Source organism: Ascidia mentula, chromosome 3 (genome assembly GCF_947561715.1).
Source record: "Ascidia mentula chromosome 3, kaAscMent1.1, whole genome shotgun sequence".
NCBI classification, from domain to species: Eukaryota; Metazoa; Chordata; class Ascidiacea; order Phlebobranchia; family Ascidiidae; genus Ascidia; species Ascidia mentula.
This window is the reverse complement of record NC_138568.1, coordinates 16,774,402-16,797,071: the sequence shown is the minus strand read 5'-3', so window position 1 is coordinate 16,797,071 and position 22,670 is coordinate 16,774,402. Positions and strand designations below refer to the sequence as shown.

Below are 22,670 nucleotides of genomic sequence, written 5' to 3'. Positions count from 1 at the left end.
TTTCAACTTTTTTCGGTGAAATTTTATAGGTGGCAGAATATATTTTCCTCTGCCGATAGTTTGTATCCCTTGGTTTGGTTGCATGGAATGTTTCCAACATCATATTTACAAGTAAACGATCATCCAGCAACACGATAAGTTCATATCCGTCGTTATACACACTGATTTTATCCCAATTATGTTCCAACTTCATCATATTTCATCAGCTCATACCATGGTACATAAAATGATGACTCACAAAATAGAGACAAGGAAACCACCAAACGGTTTGGGCAGACTAGATCTGGCGTCTATGATGTTACTTTGTCACACTTTAGAGATATTGAAACAGAAAGAAGTCATTTGAAATATCAATTTTGTGTTCGAATTACTCTGCCATCACAAATAGAATTCTAGACATGGAAGGTAAGCGTATGGAGTCAAAAAAATGAATCAGTTCTGTCCATTTGATGTCAGAAAAAAGTAAATAAGGTTTATTTACAGAGTGGTTTCTGCTTCAACCACAAGTAAGTTTTCTCGGTTGGGAACCACAACCACATTTTCCTGTTGCTCTTTCTGTGGTTGACGCCTGAAAACGGCACGTAGGACATCCCGGACTCTATCATAAAGCAGTTTCGGTGCGTTGGAGTAGATGAGGGGATTTAGAGAGCTGTTAATAGGGAGTAGGATTATTGCTGACACAGCGTACATCACTGGAGGCAAAGGGACTCCACCGAAGTTTACAAATGCCATGATGGAAATTGGAACCCAGCAGAGAAAATCGGTAATTATCAGTCGGAGGATTTTCTTTTGCATTTCTGCCGAAACAAACAGCATTTGTGGTATAATATGTCTGCAAATGTGAATGTCCTTACCTTTGTTTTGTCTTGTCGCCTTTCCATCTTTTGGTCTCTCCTTCACTTGCCTGGCACTGGCGTTTGTCTTCTTGTATATCCAAACATACGTAATTGCCACGAACATGAAGGCTAGAAAGTTGAGAGTAATAATAGCGATTGAATATCCCCATGCCTTGTCGTTGGTTGTTACATAAAGTTTGCTGATGCAAACACTGCTGCTGCTGTAATATCTACACATAAATAATTCTGTGACGATAAAATTGAAGATTTTACACGAATAAAATCGAACCCCAAATATCCAGAAATACCAAATAGCTCTGTGTAATTGTAATCCTCAAGAATATCCATAAAATCCATCCAAGAATTAGCATCATTCACTCGCATGAGGGCAATGTTAAGTACTTGGGAATCGTTGCTTGTAAAGTTGTGTTGGAAAGTTACAAATCGATCCATGAAGTTATTCATGCCTGTATAAACAGCGCTAGTGTCATTCACAAGTGGTTTCACCACCAACATCAACGATAATTTCTTACTAGAGAAGTCGACTGCAACATTGTCAAAAAACGGATTCTCATTCATCAAAGCTTTGGTTTCAAATAAATGTTGAAGTTGAGTTGTGAGTGGAATAAAAGCAATGGTAAACGAGAATACCCAGGAGAGAATAATGGAAAGGATGACTGTTTTCAATTCCGGTTTCAATGATGCATCGAATGGCTGAAACAAAAAAGAACATTCACGTGTTTTCTTTAAAAACAATAAGTTTGCAAGCTTGGTGGTTCTTTCAAATCGAGAGATAGGGAATGTAGTTGTCAGTTCGAATCCCGTCGGACTGGAAATTGTTTCCTCTTTCTCTACCCTGTAGTTCCCAAATTGGACAAAACTGCGTCATTTCAACAATATTCGTTACAGTTTCGTTTCTGATGTCAGGCTTAGAATCTAGAGATAACTGTGAGAGTGATAATAAATAGGTTTCCGGAGAGAAAGTTGTCATGAACTTTTGGAACGGGCCGTCACCGGTTCAATGAAGTTGGCAATTGCTGACTTAACCAAATACAATTTATTTTTCTGTTTTTGAAGAAGCGAGATTAAGCTCGCGAGAAGCTCGTGCTATAATAAAGTTATTTACCTGTCAATCTTACAAAAGCAGTCCACCAGCAAGCATTATAGGCTAGGCATAAACCAAATACAATTGTTTCACTTACGTTTTTTACAGCATACAGTCGGAATATGGTCAACAGAACCATTGTAAACACCGATGTTTCGCTTGAAAGCATAATAAATACTCCCATTGTGGTGCAACTTCCGCTTGATCTCCAAATAAGGTCATTGGCACAATAATTTCCGGAGTATCTGACACCAGCGGCTCCCAGCATGATCAGATAAACTCCCATGAGTAGATCGGAAACGGATAGATTCAAAACGAGCAGATGGTTTGTGCGAAATGCAGCAGATTGTGATTCTGTCGTCGCCAACGTTTTGCCTTCCAACATCATGACAACCTTAACACAAATTGAAGGAATATAACACGTGTTCTTGTTGTGCAAACAAGACAAAACAAACTTGATTTAATTTACCAAATTTCCGGCAATGGCGAGCATCCCCATTATCCACACAATGGCTCGCAGAAATGGGTTTGCAATTAACTCGTATCGTGATGAAAATATGTTTTCGTTGATCACTTTTGTGCTTGTTGGGCACTCGTCCGACCAATCAGAGCAGTCGCCGACTCCATTGAATTTCTATATGAAGTAAATTAAAGAAAACTTTGTAGTTAAGTTGGTCATGCTGGTGTCTGCATACATCATATTACTGTCTTGCATGTAAGTGGTGAACAACGGATCTATGCAAGAAAGCTGGCAACAAAAATAAGAAATATTGGTAAACTGGCAGTTCTCATCTGGTGGCAAACGTTAAAGTGTGCTTGTGTCGTTAGGTGTAAAGAACAGGATTTGTGCAGTGGGTTGCGCTTTATTCTTTGATATTCGTCCCTTTAACATCGGGCGATTCCAAAAATATATTTATATTGACGTCATTTTATTTAATTATGAAAGTATCCGCCTCTGTAGTTCGGCTCCCAACTTTTGCTTTGACGGTGAGCCGTTAGTACAGGGTGAACTGAGCGTTTACCATAGTTGGGGTTGGGAAATTAAGCGCTAAAAAACGGAGAAAAGGTGTTTTTATATCAGTCCTAAAACTTCCATACCCGCCCTCCCAATAACTTTAGTCAAAATTTGGGATCGCTGAATCAATTTCGGCCACAACAATACCGTGCACGGAATCAAAACATCACAGGACACAAAACTTTACATGTGTTTACCTTCTCCTTCTTAACGAACAATGGATCTTTGTTTTCGCAATAAAATCTTCCGTCCTCTGTGCAGTTTATTTCGTCTCTTTGATCATCGCAGTTAATTGTTAGGTCACAAACATCCGACTCGTGGACAGAAATCTGTCACAAGAATCTGTAGAATACTTAAACCGTCTTTGTGGTTAACTGTGTGCGAAAGATTCAACAAAGGGCATTATGACAAACAATACTGAACAACAGACACCGATACCTATTTGTCTTTATAGTTAAAATACAACTTTAAAGTGAATTTCCTGTAACTCTTGCAATTAAGGTGTCTTGGATTTTTTTCTGGTTTCGTTGACAAGAAATAAGTTTACTTTGGCTCCATTTAACGCTGGACAGCGGAATCTTCCTTCCTTTGTGCACAATTCTTCTGGATATTCGTCACTTCCATCCCTGCAATCGATGAAACCGTCGCATACTTTGGACATAGGAATATTCAAATGTCCGTCTTTCGTGTAGCAGGGTTTCCGATGTTTGCAAATTTGAGGATCTTCATCGTGGTGGCGGTTTCGACCTGTGCCAGGATTGTAGATCCAACCAATGCAATCCCGCCTCCCATCGCACAGTAGTTTGTTGTCAAGCGTCCACGTTGTATATTCCTGTGTAAAACACATCACGTGGTTGTTGGTATGTTTTTGTGCAAACGATTTGTTGCTCATGCTGGAAGGAATATTTGTGTTATTATTTTGAACGAATCTTTTTTTGGTTATTGTAAGCGTCATGACAGCAAACTTGTTCGAGGTATTATTTTAGAAAGATAATGGGATTGTGTAAATAATCATTATCACGTTTAATTGAAGTCTTGTTCGAATTTTGAATTGTTTGAATTGTTTTTAACGTTTCAGAATGAGCAATCGTGCGTGCGAATCTAGTTTTACTCGCCACCGCATCCAATGGTTGGTTTTAAACAATGGCATGGAATTTAAATCTCCGAGCTTTTGAAATTTTGGTACATTACAAACAGTTAACAAATGTGCAATGTGTCAAAGAGAACGAACAATCTTTCATGATGGTAAGGAATCTGATTGAAAATATCAAAGAGGTTATAACACGCGATAAAAGTATTCAAACGAATCCGTAACGATATTACGGGGATCTTTGTCGGCTACGACGGTGAAGTTCGGTATTACGAAGTGGCTCAACCTAATGAGACACCGGGTTCGTACATCGTCCGTAAAGATATTGGCAACGTGAGATGCGGCTGAAGCCATGTCCACCCTAGAGCAGCCGAATACAACGCGCTTTGGAGGAATTAGTCGAACCCTATGTTTTGTAGCAACGAAAAGGTGTAGTGTGGTTATTGTGCATGATGTCAATGAATATTGTCCACCAGTATATAACAACGTCTGTGCAAAATAATTTTTCAACTTGTCGCGGTGGCGCCACACACAGAACAAATATTCACGTTTGAACTGGAGCTTGTTCAGCAAGTGAATAAGTACATTGTGTTGGTATGAACCTACAAACGTACGTAAACATCTAAACCACTTATTTCCGACAAAACAATAAGTTATGTATTCTCACATACCCAACACCTCCACCTCCCATGTATGTAGTTGGTTGTTGTTGAGCAGTCGTTCTTCACTTCTTCATCAACACTGAAAATATTTGAATGTTCCGCGTTTATTTTATAATTAAAAACTGAGAATAAATACAGATGATATTTACTTGCGACACATGTAGTAATTAAACAAACGTCATTAAAACCCATACATTGGAATTCAGCTCAAAACTGACATAAATTGCGAAAAGCAGTTTAACCTCCAAACACCTGCTGCACTCCACTGAGGCAAAAATGCCTCACATTGGATTTGTTACAACAACAACATCATTGTAAACAATTCCAAAGATTTAAAACACGGTAGCTGAGGAACAAACATACATATGAAAACCACTTTAACCTAACAAATGAAACTGTCAACTTGGTATAAAGCAAATTCCCTTTGCTTGGTCGCCTATTATTGAAATACTGTTACGCCACAGAGGTTGGTGGCTTGTAGTGCCCAGAAATGCGATGACTTGCATTTACAGTCTTTTTCGACTACAATACTGTGTGTTGTGATCAGTGAAGTGTGACATTTTTCGAACCATGTATCGTATCATTTCGCACCCAGAGAAACATTCCAACGTTCATTGCAGAGGAATGTGATTAGCCGCATTCCCTATATAACACGGTTGTCTTACCCGATGGGCAGTTTTAATTTGTACGTGCTATTGCCTGATGCTTTCGAACACAAGAATACAACACTTTGTAATCAAGGTCAAAAACGTCTTCGACATTAAAGGAATGGGTATTTTCCTGCATTGGCGAAACAAATCCTTAACACCTGCATTAGTTCATTAGTCATGCCAATGAAAACAAGTCATGTAGTATTTACAGACATTTAACACACCTTACACTATTGCAAGTCATAGATTTCTGGTGACGCATTGGGTGTCAGTGGTTTCAATCCAAAGAATAAACTAATGCTTTATCACTTACTAATGAAGCTTGCCACAATCTTTGGTTTTCCCAGGTTGACAAAAACATTCGTCACTTTTATCGGGACAGTCGATTACGTCATCACATACACTTGACTTTGGGATGATCATGGGGTCATTTGTACATTGGAAACATAAACGATGATTAAATGTCTGAGAACTTCGAATGTCTCTGCAAACGACACAAGTCATTTCTGTCTTATCTTAACGAGTAGGTTTTTAATCAACCACAACAGTTCACAAATACCTGACATCTCCATTCTCCGAGGTGTAACACAAATCAGATTTATCATCACAATCAGAAATGCCATCCCATAGAAACATCTGCGGAAGATTGCAATTCCTGCCATTCCGAACACATTTGAATCCATGTCCACTATTCCAGTGTTGGAAAGCTGGACAGTCATTGCAAGGATTGCCATCACAAACAGTTGAACGTTTCCAACAAGCAGAATTCGGACACTGGAAGTGGGAGGGGCATCCACCGTCACAAGGTGATTTTCCAACACATTTGATTATTCCTTTGCAAAACTCCCTTACTCTTAGGGCGCATACTTTGTTTAAATTGTAGGTGTCAAACTTATTATTGCAACTGTAATAAAAGTAATTTGTTACGTCATATAACAATAGTTTCGAGAGATTTGTGTTTGTAAAAGTTAAACATGAAGAGTTGTCAAGTCTGATCATCTGTGAATGTTAGGTTTGGTTTTAAATAAGCCAAATTAATGCCAACCATTCATGCACGACTGGGTATGCAAATTTGTGAATAACAAAACACAACCTACAACTTTACAATAATTTTGCGTAACATCTGCTTTTAAAAAAATAGAAAGCAAATTGGAGCCAACATTATAAATTCTGTGAGCTGCGAACAGTTGACCACTGTTACCTTCTATAAGGTCTCATCAGTGCAGCTTGGTGCGACTGCTGTGGACGATCATGCCGACCATTCGGCCAGGCAAATACTTCTACTTTGTAGTGATCATACACCCACCGTCATCCGTTGGGCATCAAACTAGATGCATCCATACGGAGAAAACTTGGTGGAGGAAAACTATTGGAATCAGGTAAATATTTGTTTCTAGAACCTTGTCAGGCAAATAGCAAATTTATTATGTTTCTCGCAATGTAGTGAAGATTTCCAGTTTACGTTTTCTTGTTTCCGCTTTCTCGTTTAATGAGCAGTTCTGATAGACTTACTGAAGTCATTTTGTGCCAAGCCGGTCCAGCCCTTGTCAAATAGAAAACAGTAAATCGACGCTCTTAGCGGCTTGAAGGTTCATCAAAGAAATTTGCAAGATTGAAAAGGAGTTCAGTCACCTGCGGTTCAATCATAGATGCAAAGGTCCCGTTGTGTTTTAGCTGTTGCGCCTTTTTGTTCTTTTTCGTCGCTTAATTTCTTTGCCCGTGGGTTCGCTACTGTGTTTGTTTAAGCCTAGTAGTACGTACAGGCGAAACGTCAGAAAATACAATCTTTTGGTGTATATTTGTTGTTTTTCCCCACAAGCTTTTTAAATGTCAATGTGGCATAGTACATTCAAAATTTCACTGCACGAAGCGGTGTTGGTTCTACATCCTAATTGGGACCCGGATAATGCCCATACCGTTTTAACTTTGAAATTCCCATAGCTAAATTACTTGACCTTCGAATCAGACCCTCACTGGCACTTGTAAACACAACCTGTAAACGGCTACACATGCGGTGCACTTGCGGTCGTTATCAGCATGCGATCGCAGAAGCAGAAACATGCTACTGCGGCATTAGGATACCGCAGGACTTCAATGCCACTATGTGATGTGTTTTTTAACGTACTTATCGCAACCCCTTGGACTAAATATACCTCTTCGCTTTCGATCCATGTTGTGTTGTCAATTCGTGGTCACAATATTGTGATGCCTAAATAAAAAAAAAATAAAAAAATTCGCTGTGACGACTGGGACCCGGATAATGCCGATACCGTTAAAACAACACAAACTGTCAGCGTTTATTGATTAGTCAACACTAAACTTCTCAGTTCATTTTTCGGAGATTTTGACATCGGATGACAACATTTTTTGTTGACAAAAAGACTGCAGTTCCTCACTTCCACGAAGAAAATGCCTAAAGCGACTGTAACAGCGTGACATTTGTGTTTCTGCGCAATACACCAAAGAAAAAATGATGAAGTATGCTTGTTAATTTTTGGCTGTGGACTGTGAATGCCAAGAGAACGGTGATTCTTTAGAAGATTTACAAGTCGTTTGATTGCAAAATTATTTCCTTATAATCAACAGCATTTAACTGACCGTTTACTGCTTTACGAAAAGTTTAAAACTTAATGTTATTATCCATTTGTGATGGAACAATTATGACGTAACCGCAATGAGATATTGTGTTGGAAAGGATACATTTTCATTGAAAGGATTGCATCATCTTTGGAGTAATTCTTGTCATCTAGATTGCATAATCGTAATGAAAGGATTGTATAATTATTAATGTGATATTGCATCATATCTTGGACTAATTCTGTGACCTAGATTCAAACAATTTCAAGTGCAATATTTCATCATTCTAATATGACCAATCACAATATTCCACAAACTATTTTAATCGAGTTTGTCCAATCATGGAAAAGTGCATTTGTTCTGAACGTTTTCTACCTATATAAGCAAACCCTCGGATCAATATTAACCATTAAGTCGCCGAAAAAGGAAAACCCAGCGCCCGAAAAGCTCTTGCCAAGCAATCCTTTGCCTCAAAACGGAAGCGTTTTGCCAAGCAGCATGTGGAATGCGAGGTCTGTCACAAACAACTCACTAGAGAGGCCTTGAAGAATCATTTTTCCGTTTATCACTCCGGTATTTGTTTGTTCATCTTGATTTAAAAACGATGTATTAGCTTTTGTCGCCAGGCCTAATTTTTTCACATTACAGAACAAGCATATGTAAAAGTTCACCGTGAAAGAACTATCGAAAACTTCTTCTCGTCAGGCAGCACACCTTCTCTGTCGGATAGGCCTACAGCATGCAATGATAAAGAGCCAGGTCCATTAGCAGCAGCCCTTCTGATTCCACAACTAGGCATGGAAGAACCACCGGCGACGACAATTAGCTTGTCTAAAAATTTCTTAGAAACTGAGTTTCGGTAACATATTTTTTTTAAGAAACGTTTCCACAAATTCTCGACAATTTATTATTTCAGGAAAATGAGGGAAACCATCGTTAAGGAGGTTCGAGAAAGCGCTACAGCCAAGCAACGAGCGGACATCCGCAGAACGACAACCACAGCACTATTTGCACCTGCCCAGATACGACTGACCCGAACCTCCACATCATTGGAAGAATTGGTAACCATTGTCAGCGCCAATTGCTTTTTTTACGAACCGGAGCAATTCAGAATTCGGTGAGTCGTGATGTGTGGTGTAACAACTGTAGAAATTTTGTTGGGATGAACATTACATTACAATTTGGATCAAGCATTTTTAGATTTTCACCAAGGCTGCTGAAACATGTCTATGCCGTATTAGTAAATGACATGCGTTCTTATTTTCACACACGTCTACCTTGCACGGGTAAGTTTTAAAGAGACATTAAAACATCACCATAATAAAAAATGCCATTTCTAATTTTCAACTGTAGGTAGAAAATTTCCGTTTTCCATATTCGCCGATAAGCTCACCCATAAGCGCGAAACCAAACAGGTGACGGGAATCCGAATACCAATTCTACAGAAAGATGTATTTTCAAAAGCATTTACATTGAAAGTCCAATTGTGCGAGGATCTACAGGGAAAATGTTGGCGGAATACATAATAAATGTAAGTTTTGTGTCATTAATTCGCATCCTTCGCAGCAACAATGCTTTTTCTGCGAATCTGTCACCTCATTTCTGTTTTATATGTGCAAAAAAAAGCCATAATATTGCAAAGCTGCAGACAGGGTGTGTACACGCACTGTTTCGACCTGTAAGGTCTCATTTCTGTTTTTGTTTCAGAATTTACTGGATAACTTCCCAACGCAATATGGAACACAGTCTGGTATGTCGGGCATGGTATTTGACGGACAGTACATCAAATGTTCCGTGCCAAAACATTTAGCGGATCAACTTGGTGTCGCTTCAGACAAGAAAGACTCTTTCTGCAAGTTTCCTTATTTGACAAATTTGTTTACATTACAGTTTTGTAGACGCTGCTTCTGGATGCGCAGTGCAATCTGGCTATGACCCTGACGCTCAGTCAACAGACGATGATGAAATCCGCCCAAGCCGAAAACCGACTGGTGCCAAAGTCTCCCATGCTCGCCAAATGCTCGTTAAGATTCAAAACATCGAATTGCCACTAAAGCTTATTGCGATGATTGAAATAAGCGAAGTCTTGACCAGGATTCGTGCGCATATCAAGATGACGGGATTTTGCCTTGGAATGGCCAGCTGGTTACTGAAAATTTTCCTAGAGAAGTCCTAGAGAAGACCACCAATGACGTGGAGTTAAATAAAGTAAGTGTGGTTTGGTAAAGCAAGTTTTACAAACATTTTATATTGGAATTATGTTTCAGATACCGACATCCTGGAAAAGGTTTGCAAAGGGCGTAGAAGATCTCCAGGCGGCTCCATCCTTGATTCGCATCAACGATGTTGCGGGAAAACTCGTAAAGAACTTGATTTGGACAACGCGGAAAAGTCAGGGAAAATTTACCTCAACTGACCACGTTTTTAATGGACTGACCAGTCACTGACGTAATTTCTTTGCTATTGCTTGTAGAGTGTGTTGCAGATGGCAGCAAAATATTTGGAGGCAATTGTAAATGGATTGAAAAAGATTCTTCTCTGATAATTCCACACCCAAATGGATACAATGTGCAAAGAATGCTCTTTCTTTTCCGAGGTAATTTATAAAAAAAGGAGGTGTTTAACGTCGCAGAGACAATTTTTTTTAAATATTCACAGATACACGTGTAACAATTGTGGCGTACTTCAATCACCGCTACCTACTTTCAAGGAAACTGAGGACTTCGTCACGCTGGTGCAGTCGGACAGTGCTGAACACAACGTCGTTCGATTGACATCGATATACCACACATTGCATCAAAGACTGGCTTCTCACGCGCCGTTTTCCTCGGATGAAGATGTGTGGTATCAAATTCTCACAAAAGAAGAACTCTATATTGACATTGGGGAACTATTGCAAATTGTAGAGAGTTTTTTGCTCCTCAATAGCGTTGCACGATTCACGACTGCGGCGTTTGTTTTACGAGGTCTTGCAGCAAGAACTATTTGTTAGTCTTACGGGGCCACCCACGTCACAGGCAAAACCTTTGTCAATAAAGGCTTTGACTCGAATGTTTCCCGAAAAGTGGCATTTTTTTCGTTTAAACTAATAAGGGTAGATGCGCATTCCTATCTAGGGTCGTGGAAAAGCAATGTACCGCCGACAAACAGAAAAAACTACCTTGACTGAGTGTTGTTATTTGTTTCGTTGTGTTGTTATTAAAAGTGTCTTCAACTTACTTGTACCGTGTATATCTTCATGTCTTGACATTATTTTTACTATTATAAGGCATTTGTTACATCATAATAGCAACAAAACTTACTATTATGATGTAACAATGCCAAATAAGGCAGCGTATAATAAACGTATTACGTTTAAGTTGAGCAAATATGTAAGATATGCTTTTCCTACTGTCGAGTTTAGTACAACGCAATGTTTTTATCAAAACAGCTAGTCGCTCTCATGCGTTGGTTACCAGATACGACATTTTTACTATTCAACACGTACGACAATTTTTATCAAGATGTTCGACACGCAAGAAAAAATCGATGCCCTGAATACAACCTTGAAATCCCCATAGCTAAATTACTCTACCTTCGAATCAGACCCTCACTGTCACTTCTGCACATGCACCCTTGAACTCTTTACACACCTATTTCACAACTGCCGATCCAACCAGCCCTTATTAAACCTGACAAAAAAAACACCTTCAACGCACTTCTCCTTAACTTTCCCAAACTCCCACAACCCTTACAGCCCTTCTAAGCACCTCTATGTTGCCATACTATTTGGAAAACCCGTAACTGAATCCGCAATGACCCCCCTCCCTCTGAACAAAATCCCCCAACACTTCAGCCAGTTCCTCCAGCGGAACAGCGACAACGCTTTTCCTGAAGGCGTCCTGGCCGATGTCAAACATTTTATAAATATATATTAATTAACTTTCTCTCCACCCCATTCTTACATCCGCAAAACTTAATCCTGCACCATTACTTAATTTATTTTTTTTTGCTCATCACGTTTAACATAACTTCGTCTTTCTGGCGTTTTTTTCCTAATCTCTTCACTATTCGCCCATATTTTTTTTCCATTTAATATTATGTAACATGTGTTTTCCGTTTTTTGCCATCGTTTATATTATTTCTGTTTCTATCGGTTTGTGTAAGTTTTTGTGTGATGTTCGTGGTGGCGGATTGGTTTTGCGAACAACAAAAAGAAAAGAAACAGTGGTTATCTGTCTGCAGCTCGCAGAATTCATATTATTGGCTCCACTTTGCTTGTATGCAAGATAAGCAAACCAGCCAAAATTATCAACAAGTAACTTCACAAATTTGCCATCAGCTGCAAAACAGCAATTCGTCGCCAGCTGTAGAAAACATAACAAATGTCCAAGATCCGCTTAACTTATAACAAAAATAAAGCAGTCCAATATACATCAAAGTAACCATTTCACGTTTTTGGTTTTACTCCCACCATTAAAAACTCTTTTTTTACCACAATGTTTTACTGAGGAAACTAGTAATAAAGGCAAAGAATGTTGCTTCTTTGTATTGCCGAATAATACCACATGGGCGGTAATAATGCCACGTGTTACGTAACAATGCTCAATTTAAAAACAATGTGTTAAACTGGCAAACATGAAACTGTAAGTTATGAAAAAAGATTTATGATTACGTATATTTAAAATTTTATAAAGTCAACGCAAACTGTGATGCGATCGACGTGTTGGCCACCCCTGATATAAACCTTTAATAATCTTAGATTCACTCTTTGCGCCACTCACTGACCACTTCTTGCCTCAACAACATTATTGTTACGTATGAGTGTTTCGCAATCAACAATTTCCTTGAAATATTAAAGTAAAAACACTTCTGAACGCGTGGGGTTTTGAAACTGTCTTATTTGACCCGACTTTATTATAACCTCTTTAAAATTCGTTATTTCAAGTAAAGTTAAACCCTGATAACATCGTCTATTGGTTGGTCAACACCAGTGAAACGAATGTAGTGGACATATTTAAGTGGTTTCACCTCATGTAAGGACTGGTGAGGTTTTCAGGATAAGTGGAAAAGTTGGCCGGTTTCTCATCACTTCCGTCCCAGCAACGAACGTGAGGACCATCACAAAACAACCGAGCCCACACCTTCATCCCATCATCGCAAGTGAACCCTGTTCAAAACACATGAACTTAAATCGATATGAAATTATTCATAATCTGTAAAACTAACCAATATATTGAATTAATTGAGAGTTGATGATTTGTAACGAAATACTTACTTTCGCCAAGATTATACTGTGCTGAAGCAATTGTAATGAAGGAGAGTAGAATTCCAACCACCTTTAACCAATACCTGATAAAAACACAAAGAGTTTATATCTTGCAATTGTATGTTTCTCTATCTCAGGGGAATGACGTCATCATGGATTCTAGTGGAGTTATACAAACCTAATGTCCAAGGAACGCTAAATCACCTTTGAGCTAACTGGTAACCTCCAAAATGGCTTTCATATCAACTGTCGTTACTTTTTTTTTATTCTCATGCGCTTGTTGCTCAATCGCTTAGAATAAATGTTCAGTATAGTTTTCGCCAAATCTCGACAGCTCACGGAACCCTTCACATTTTTAATGAAACTTACATTGAAAGGGTTTCATTGTCATTTCTGGTAAAACAAAGTTTAATCGCCACACTGGTTCAACTATTAGCCTGATATAAATATTTTAAACCATCACGTTTAGTTTACTCCAGGCGATCCGTCGGGTTTCCAGCGCTTGCAGAAGCCTGGCTAATTTTGTAAGTAACCGGTTATGAGACAAATTGATTATTCACTTTGATTCACATGCTAGGCCGAGTTTAACCTAACTCAACAAACCCAGCCACGATAAGACTTTGCAGAGAGATAACAACATCAAATAGTTAAAAAAAATTACGCTTTGTTTGACCCGGGAGAATATTTACTTTCATTTTTTCGCGGAAAATGTAGGCCTATTTATGTTTTTTCCGAGAAAAATGTGGCTATTTATTATCTTGGAGATAATTTAAATAGCTTACAAACCTTGGTCCCATTTTTGGTCTGGGGTCAACACGACGGAACCCGCCTCTGATCAACCAACGACTTTATGATATAATGTTTGTTGACATTGATTTATTGCAGCCAAACTACCCAAACCTGTATAAGATTGAAAAGTTGGTTTGTAAATAGGCTTGCCTAAATCACAGCAAAAAATCCTAACTCTGCAACGAAAATATTTGCAGACGTTTAAAAGAAACGGAAATCAAAATGAATATATTTATTTCGCTGAAGAGAGGAGCCTAGTTTCTTTTTAAGCAACCTTTCTACTTCCTACAGGTTTAAATCCGCACCCCATAGGCGGCAATTAAACATATCCACATATTGCCACGCTAATATATAGATTTTACGCATTCTTCCTTTACATTCTAACACTCAAAAAAAGGCAGTTTCTAATCCGCTGTCTTTCACGCGTCTCAAAGACATCCTTTGAAACAAACGTCATTGTGTGAAATTAAAAAAATTCAAATTATGACAAACGTTGAAAAGGATTTCCTCGTTTCATGCAGTCTACCATTACTGTCGCTTGTTCCGCGGTTGTAATACTACGCAACCACCATTGACTCAAACAATTGTTTTCCTACAAATACTTCGTGAAGATAAGTAATAAGAACTATACTTAGCATAATAAACTGGCTCGTACACGCCAAGTCTTTACAAAAAATGCACTTCTTCTGCTTTCTACTTGCTTCAACCTAAATATCCTTGAGGTTGACTGTCAAACTAACCGTTGGCTGTTCAGTGAAACACATGTACCAAGGTGGTCTAACAGGAATTTCTTACGTTTAGCGAACGATGCAAAAGTACTGCTCGGAAAGACAATTTAACTTAGCCTATTTGCAAGTGGCCCGGCAGCGATGTGTGTTAAGATTTGGCCCATTACCCACCCATTGAACAGGGTTGACTATTAGAAGGTAGGGTATTTATTTTTGGTCTTTTCTGTGACTGAATTCGGTTTCATTGCACATATATATTCCATGTTATAAACTTGGATTTTGCAGTGACAACGTGTAATTGTATTGTTTAATTTATGTTTGTTAATACAGCAGTTCTCATTGATCAGTTAAGTTGTAATCATACATGATATTGTGTATATTTGATTGAATAAATCTCTTTTACAGTCAACGGACATCTGTTTAAATCAACGCAGGCTGAACACGAGCTAATGCAAAGTATTGACATCTATAGAATTCCTCCCGTCCATGGGAAAACAAAACGTGGATGTGTAAAATGAATACATTTATACAGTAAAACATCCCAACCGCTACAAACCTCAGTCATATGCTCTGGTGTTATAATATTTAATATAATAAGACGCAACACTTAAAAAACATGTGTTTTTTCCAACTAATTTTAAAAGAAAAGCAATGATAAGTATGCGTGGGGATTTCTATGACCAACTCACCATCAAATTTCCTCAGTTTTGACAAAATAAAATCCTTTCAACACCTTTGCGACAATTTCGGTTCAAAGGTCAAAATAGCAGATAATATATAAAAGTTAATGAAGAATATTCACAGGATAGGCAAATTGTTTTGTGCTGGGGCGGATTAAAAGTGAATGTTGTAAAATAACTGTGTTGACTTCTTCCGTTTTGAAAGATGCATCGTATAAAGTTAAGGAATTTTGGCGGTGTATAATTTCAACCTTTGGGAAGATCTTACCTTGCTTCCCGCAGATTTTTATTTTAACGCTCAGTGTTCCTCTTTAACAGCGTGACAACTGATTTTCTGCTCAGCATTTAAATATTTCCATAACATGACGTTGCAACCGGTTGCAAGTTGATTGACAGCTTCTTGACCTGCGCTTCTCGCGTGTCGATAAATTATTGACAGGTTGTCTTGGAATTTTTATTTATTCGCATACATCGAACGGGAAAATATATATCCATTTTAACGTCCAATCATCGAATTTTTGTGTGTATGTAGCCAATAGCCCAACAAAAGAACATAAGTTAATTAACAAAGATATATAAGCATTTCGTGATGATTTCGTGGTTCAGTTATATGATTTGATTCACTTACATGATTCAGTTAAAATGTAATCGTGCAGGATATTGTGTATATTTGACTAAATAAATCGCTTTCAATATCAATGGACATATGTTTAACTCAATGCTCGCTGATAAAAAACATCCAAATTTTTTGACAGCCATCCAATCTTATGCCATATTTTGCACCCATTTTATTGGCCACGTTTGAAAAACATCCTGGTATGATAAAACGTCGTTGTGTCAAACGAATGCATATATGTACTTTAAAAGAACCGAAGCAGTACTAACGTGAAAATTGTCTTCATCCTACTACATGATTATTGGTATATTTGGAATTCTGTGTTTTTTTACCGCTGACATTTATAACTGACATTTATAACTGACATTTATAACTGACATTTATAACTGACATTTATAACTGACATTTCCTTGGCCATTTCTTGCCTACGTCTGGTCAACATCCTGGCTAAGACGTCGTTGTGTCAAATGAATTATTTGATGCATTTAAAATTCCCAACCTTAATACAGGAAAAAGATCCAAAATTTAAGTATTTGAACATATAACTAATTTATTGGCAGTATGTTTTTATGATCTGGACAATATGTATTTTTAATAAACAACCCAGTCCCTGTTAATTAATTCCATAATGCCTACATTTTCAGTAAAAGTGTTACATTTATTTGTCGTGGTATCTCTTTACTGCCTACTAACGGTTACGTTTTGACAAATTCGAAGAAACTCGGAAGGAACTTCAAAATAAGACCACCGAAACTTTATTAAGACAAGAACTAAAAAACAATCGCGAAAAAGGAGTGGAAGAGAATGATAAGAGTTTTTTCAGATTTTACGCAAAGATAGATTGTAAAGGTCTGGATGATTTTGTGCGAAAATGGCCGGAATAACTACAGAATTACAAAAAAGTAAAAACTATGATTTCCGATATTATTCAATCAACCTCATGAGAAATCAATACTGATGTTGTACATTATAGTGAAGAGATGCTTACCAACTGGTTCGGCAAAAAGTGAAATACAAGTTTTATGCGCTTAAAACTGAGCTTCAAGCCGGTGTATATTCGTGCAATAGCGATCACAAACTAAAATAATCTGTTAATTATTTACTAATGACACCCATGGCATACCTCGGCAATGTTTATTTAAGATGATAAGGTCCCATATGAATGAGCGGTATGTGACCCTCTGCTTATTGTATTTTTGTGGTAACGTTTCAGTCGCTAAATCGCGGAAATATACTTCCATTTCACCACAAAAGCAAATATTAGTCCGGTCACAAATTAAAATGACTTACATTCGATGTGTAGTAGGCTGTTTGCATATTTCAGAGCTGACGAGGAAATAGTTAGAATTTCTTACTATTCCTATGGAATGATATGGCAAAATAATGCAAATTTTCCTGTTATCATGATCATTTACCACAATTTCCTATTGCACGAAAACTTGTTTGATTGCTTATGTTTGCTATCAATTGCAACTGAAATAAACGTGCAATAAAATCTACAGTAACGAAAGAAGCTTTATGTATTTTTTTAAAACCAGCAGTATGTGCCTGGAAATCATACCACTAAAGTTCATATGTGTATGACAAAGATTTCCAAGCAGGCATGTTTCACAAAACTTTTTTTGCTACTAACGTTGTATGTGACTACAAGAAGGTACGAGGAAGAGGAAATACTGGAAAGACGCAATCGGCACAGTGAATTGAATGTTTCTTTAACGCAAGCCAAGCATTACGTCAGGTCACCCGTTCCCGAAATACAAAGCAAAAAACACATCATAAGAAACTGGTAGTATAATATCAACAACAAAAAATACTGAACACCGTTTACATACATTAGAGCGTTTAAATCGCAATATTTCATAATATACTGTTTGTGGACAGCAAGTGAAATGTTACTCGTCCAAATTCTCTTGAGATTCATCATCAACAATTTAAAATATCCTAAAAATTAAAATCAATCAATTTCCTCATGACGTCACTTCTTGGTGATGAGAACGCTTTAAAGTGTCCAGGAAAAACTTTTCATCCTCCAAGAAGTCTCTGTCCTAAAATAAATCGTATATTACGTCATACCCTATGACGCAACGAACCAATCACTGGCGTCACACACCTTTTTGGCAGAATGTTGCCACAATACGGAGTTCGCGTCAGGAGATGGAAGAACAGGTGTTACCGGATGAGTGCTCGGCGTTACTGGCGTTACGTCATACTGACGAAGATGTAACGGAATGAGTGACGCGGTACGTGTAGCTTGAGTGACGTAGCGTGACGTATCTAGCCTGTCTTTAAAACTTGTGAGTCAAACAATTCAAAATGAGAAACTGCTAATCAAAAGTGATGGCAGTAGTTGCCTGGCGCCAATGCTGATGCTTCTTACATCAGTAGTAAAGTCAAGCAAAATTTAATCCGAATATACGTTGGGAAACAAATGACAATATCAATTGCTTCTGCAAAGTATTTTACAATCGCGTACCTCTGCCAGCAGTTGGCGCTATCGAGCCAGTTCCTCAAATTTTGTGTGAATATCATTCTAGCGTATCCGATGTTCCGTTTCCATGCGCTTTGCTTCTTGCAACGCTCGCCTGCTTTCGGTCATTTTATCCGAATGTTTCTATCTATAAAAAAGTATTTCAAGATTTTGGCCTAGAAACACAATAGGCTGGTTGTTGTGCCAACAAGGAATACTATATGAGGCAAATACACAATATTGCTACGGAGTTAGTACGCGAATCATATCAATTAAATGACAGCGAAAATCACCCACAAGTAAGGGAATTGTGATGGCGCAAAAAATATACTGTTAAAAAATTAATTCCTGGGCTATTTTGTTTGAAAATGTTTCTTGGTGTAAATTGTGTTGGAAATTACCAATCTCCTGCAGTGTTTTTACATCTCTCTCCTGTGACAAAACCGTCTTACTCCGTTCCTCCAAGTCTCATCAGTGCAGTTGACTGGTTGTCTGATTGACTGATTACTATGTTTCTTTAGCACAGATTTAATTACACTTAATTTGGTATATACAGATATATAGATTAGCTACACAATGCTATTTGGGTTACATTGTTAGTTTCCTGTTTCAGAAGCTGCAGCGGGAATACCATTTTGACTGGACTGAACATTTTGACTGGCCCGCGTTTTGTCGAACATGGCCGCGCACCTTCATATACGCTTCCGTGAACACGAAGTTTTTCGTTCGCTGTAAGACGATACGCTTCCGTAAACACGAAGTTTTGCGGTTCGCTGTCAATTACTTTTTTCCTAGGCCAGTCTCGCTCGGCTAATTAATTAAACGCGTGTTTGATTTCGGTCAAACGTAACTTTTTGTCAGCTGCAAAATAACTGAATCCATGATGAAAGTTCTGGTGGCAGGTTTGTCAAAAACTGGAACAAAAACTATGGCAGCGGCCTTAAGACTACTGGGATATGAAGTATATGATTGGATGGAGAACTTTTATTACCTCGGAGATGACTGGCAGAAGCAAGTTAAAGAGGGTTTTAACATGGAGGACATGAGACGAATGTATGAGAATGTTGATGCTGTTACGGATGGGCCTTGCGATGTTTACTGGGAGGAAATATTTGATGCATTTCCCGATGTCAAGGTTTTATACACTTTAACTTACTTGTTAATAGTTTCTGAGCACATTTAGCAGAGCAGCAAAACATGTATTATACGTATGTATACATTAAAGGAAATGCTATCCTCATATGAAACTCCTCGGATTTACTAACTGATTTTTAGTAACGTTTGTTTTACAACAAATTCTCGAAATACAAATTAAGGTTTCATTAGTCTATTGTATTTTCAAGAACATGCAATGGCATCGCAACTAATCTTAATCAAAGTTTTTTGACACACAACCCAGAGTTTTAACACACGACCCAACAGAGACGGCCCACTCCTTTAGCGACTGAGCTGCGGGAGCTCACCAGTCCATCTTTAACTGGGCAATTCCTGTAGCTTTGACCCACTTATTATTTGTTTGAAAACAATTTCGGCTAAACAGCAGTTTTTAAACATTGGTGTAAAGAGGGGCCAATGAGGTCAGGAATCCCCCAAATCTTTAAATGAACATCCAAAAGCTTCGGTTACTGTCCAAAACGTTTTGTATCATATTAATGGAGATTTTGTTCGTTGGACGGGTGGATAGCAATTCATGCGCCAACTGTACATAGGTAATGAGCGAAAAAATCTGTCTCAGACAACCCGTTTGTCTGTCAGTGCAGCGTTTTTCAGTGGCATAACATTGTTGGGTAGGGCTTAGGGGCGATCGTCTGAATAGTATTTGTTCATAAGAAGGTATGCATTTTTTTCTTACATCTGAGAGTTTTGAATGAAATATACCTGAAACAACTAACTTAGTATAAAGAATCATCACCTTATATGCATTTACGTTTACTAAACCTGTCATAGTTACTATGTTCAATCAACAAAAAGGCAAAATTCTGCCCAAGTGTGTCAAATCAGCATTGTATGTTGCAGGTTATTCTGACTACTCGAGAAGAGAGCAGTTGGGTGAAAAGTTGGCAGAATCAATGCGAACAAGTAAACAGTGACATCAAATTTAGTCTTAGCTGCATATTAACTTACACTGGAGCAAAAGGGCAAGCTTTTGAAGCACTAAGTGGTAAACAAATTTTATTTTTGAAAGCACGAAATCGCTTAAAAAGTAATTTGCATTTATTTTTTTAGCCAGTCATCTTGCCAAATACAAAACATGGCCAAACTTTGGCCGAGTTCCTTTTGATGAAGAGTCGTTGGTTCGTGTTAAAAGAAGACACGAACGCAACGTCAAGCAGGTGTTAAATGCGGCGCAATTGTTTCAATGACAAAATGAACTTGTTACAACCTAATTATGAAAAGCTGTCTTTCAATTGATTTTACAGATCGTTCCATCGAATCAACTGCTTGTGTTCCAAGTAAAAGATGGATGGGAACCATTATGCGCCTTTCTCAACGTCCCAATACCAGCTGCTTCCTTTCCACATAAAAACAAAGGCGGTGTTCTATTGGATGAATTCAGAGAAGAGTGTCCAGTGATGAAACGCATCGAAACCGAGTTGTTCATTTCTCTCGTATGCTTGTCAATTTTGTTTGCAATTTGCTCATACGTCATGACAAAACTAATCTAACGTTTCATGAAAAAGTTGTTGTTCAACTTTGTTAGGCGGATTGCAGACGTTATTGCTCTTGCAAAATCCTTTTCTAAACTGTTGTGATTTTGGCTTTATTTGTGTATGGTCTAAATTCCAAGGCATATTAATTAAAAATACAGTTGTTGTATCTGCATGGATGATTAACACAGTTGTATTTGAAACACCTTCATAATTACATAAAGGTTATCTTCAAATTTGTAACTTTGGCATTTCTTTTGAAGTTTAATGACAGCTATTGTACAACTATTGCTGCCAGAAATGTACGGATAAAGTCTGACCGTATGGAATACAAAACGTCGGAAGAATACAGTATGTTAATTTTACGCTGGGAGATCAGTCTATTTCAAATCACAATTGTTTAATTTTCCTATTTACAGCGAAGTTGGTTATTTGGGCATTTTTACTTTGAACATAGGACAATGCCTCTCATGTAAAAGCTTCTTTTTCAAAAAACGCAAAATCGCTTATTGTTTGCATAACTAAAATATTGTAACAAAAATATTCGCATGGTCGGGAAATAGAATAGGCAAAAACGGACTTTTTTAAGGATATTAGCTTAACTCCGGCCAGCGAAGTTCCCTTATCCCAACTTCCGAGGTTTACTGTACTTCCAAACACTAGTATTTGCAACAATTTTAATGCAACAAAAATGTTATTTACCAAAATTTTAAAGCAAGGTTATACGTCCAGGTTGGTTACAAATATACAAATGTTTACATAGTATAGTATATTTTTCGGAATAGCGGTAAAAAATCATGTTTCGTCCAACAGCACGAAAGCAAATTTGGTTGTAGATAATGCGGGACGAAAACTTGGCACAAACACGTCCAACTGTTCAGGGAGTACGTTGTTTTGTCATGAAAAAAAATCAACTCACTGTTTGGGAAATTGTTGGGGCTAAGTAATAATAGTTGGGGCTAAACATAATAGTACAGTCCGCTTTCGTCTTTGCACACAACTCTGCCATGAAATGTTGCGTAGTTCAATTGTAAATCGCCATCGATTTTAAATATACACGCATGTGTTACAAGCAATTTTTGATGCACCAGCACAAGTATTGTCACTAAGTTACACTGAAAACCAATATTAACGTATTGGTGACGCAGGACGCGGAATGCGGTAAAAACGAATCTCACTAAAAGAATATAAGAGCGGCAAAAGATAGAAATCATATTTATTCTGCTTGTTGAAGATAATTCGCAATAAATCTAAACTTCTGGTACAAACCAACAACGAATGTTACGAGAATTGTTTTTATTGGTTTATTTTTTAAACAGTCACATGCATTTTTATTCGTTGCATTTTACACAAGTTGTTTTTTTTAACTGGGTCCTTTTCATACAAAATATGTTACTTGTCATTTGTAATAGAATGACGGGTCGTCTTGCAGTTGTTATTATGGTCTGGTTACATTTGTTTTTGTTGAGAAAACTAATTCCTAAATTTCATCATTCATCACCTAAACATGCTTCGAATTTTGAGTTGTGTTTGGTGTTCAATGGAAAGATTCCTATTTA

At 37.8% G+C, this 22,670-nt stretch overlaps 2 protein-coding genes across 2 annotated transcripts; one reads left to right on the top strand and one right to left on the bottom strand.

The window, feature by feature from the left end:
* Window positions 1-477: 477 nt before the first annotated feature.
* On the bottom strand, window positions 478-2,440 carry LOC145895790 (G-protein coupled receptor GRL101-like). The gene is made up of 6 exons (XM_082984574.1): window positions 2,411-2,440; window positions 2,039-2,335; window positions 1,370-1,550; window positions 1,126-1,303; window positions 855-1,066; window positions 478-797 (listed from the first exon to the last, which is right to left on the bottom strand). Exons 1-6 carry the CDS (start codon window positions 2,438-2,440, stop codon window positions 478-480), a joined length of 1,218 nt encoding a protein of 405 aa, XP_082840700.1.
* A 16,906-nt stretch (window positions 2,441-19,346) lies between these two features.
* On the top strand, window positions 19,347-21,129 carry LOC145895789 (uncharacterized). Its single transcript, XM_082984573.1, has 4 exons — window positions 19,347-19,598; window positions 20,480-20,624; window positions 20,690-20,796; window positions 20,884-21,129. The coding sequence occupies exons 1-4, from the start codon at window positions 19,347-19,349 to the stop codon at window positions 21,127-21,129; spliced, it is 750 nt and encodes a 249-aa protein (XP_082840699.1).
* Window positions 21,130-22,670: the final 1,541 nt, after the last annotated feature.

Coding starts and splice junctions, on each gene's coding strand:
- LOC145895790 (XM_082984574.1), bottom strand. CDS start 2,440: ATGGGGATGCTCGCCATTGCCGGAAATTTG. Junction 2,336..2,410: donor TCGCCATTGCCGGAAATTTG/GTAAATTAAATC, acceptor ATTTGTGTTAAG/GTTGTCATGATGTTGGAAGG. Junction 1,551..2,038: donor GACTGTATGCTGTAAAAAAC/GTAAGTGAAACA, acceptor TTTTTGTTTCAG/CCATTCGATGCATCATTGAA.
- LOC145895789 (XM_082984573.1), top strand. CDS start 19,347: ATGAAAGTTCTGGTGGCAGGTTTGTCAAAAACTGGAACAAAAACTATG. Junction 20,625..20,689: donor AGCTTTTGAAGCACTAAGTG/GTAAACAAATTT, acceptor TTATTTTTTTAG/CCAGTCATCTTGCCAAATAC. Junction 20,797..20,883: donor ACGAACGCAACGTCAAGCAG/GTGTTAAATGCG, acceptor TTGATTTTACAG/ATCGTTCCATCGAATCAACT.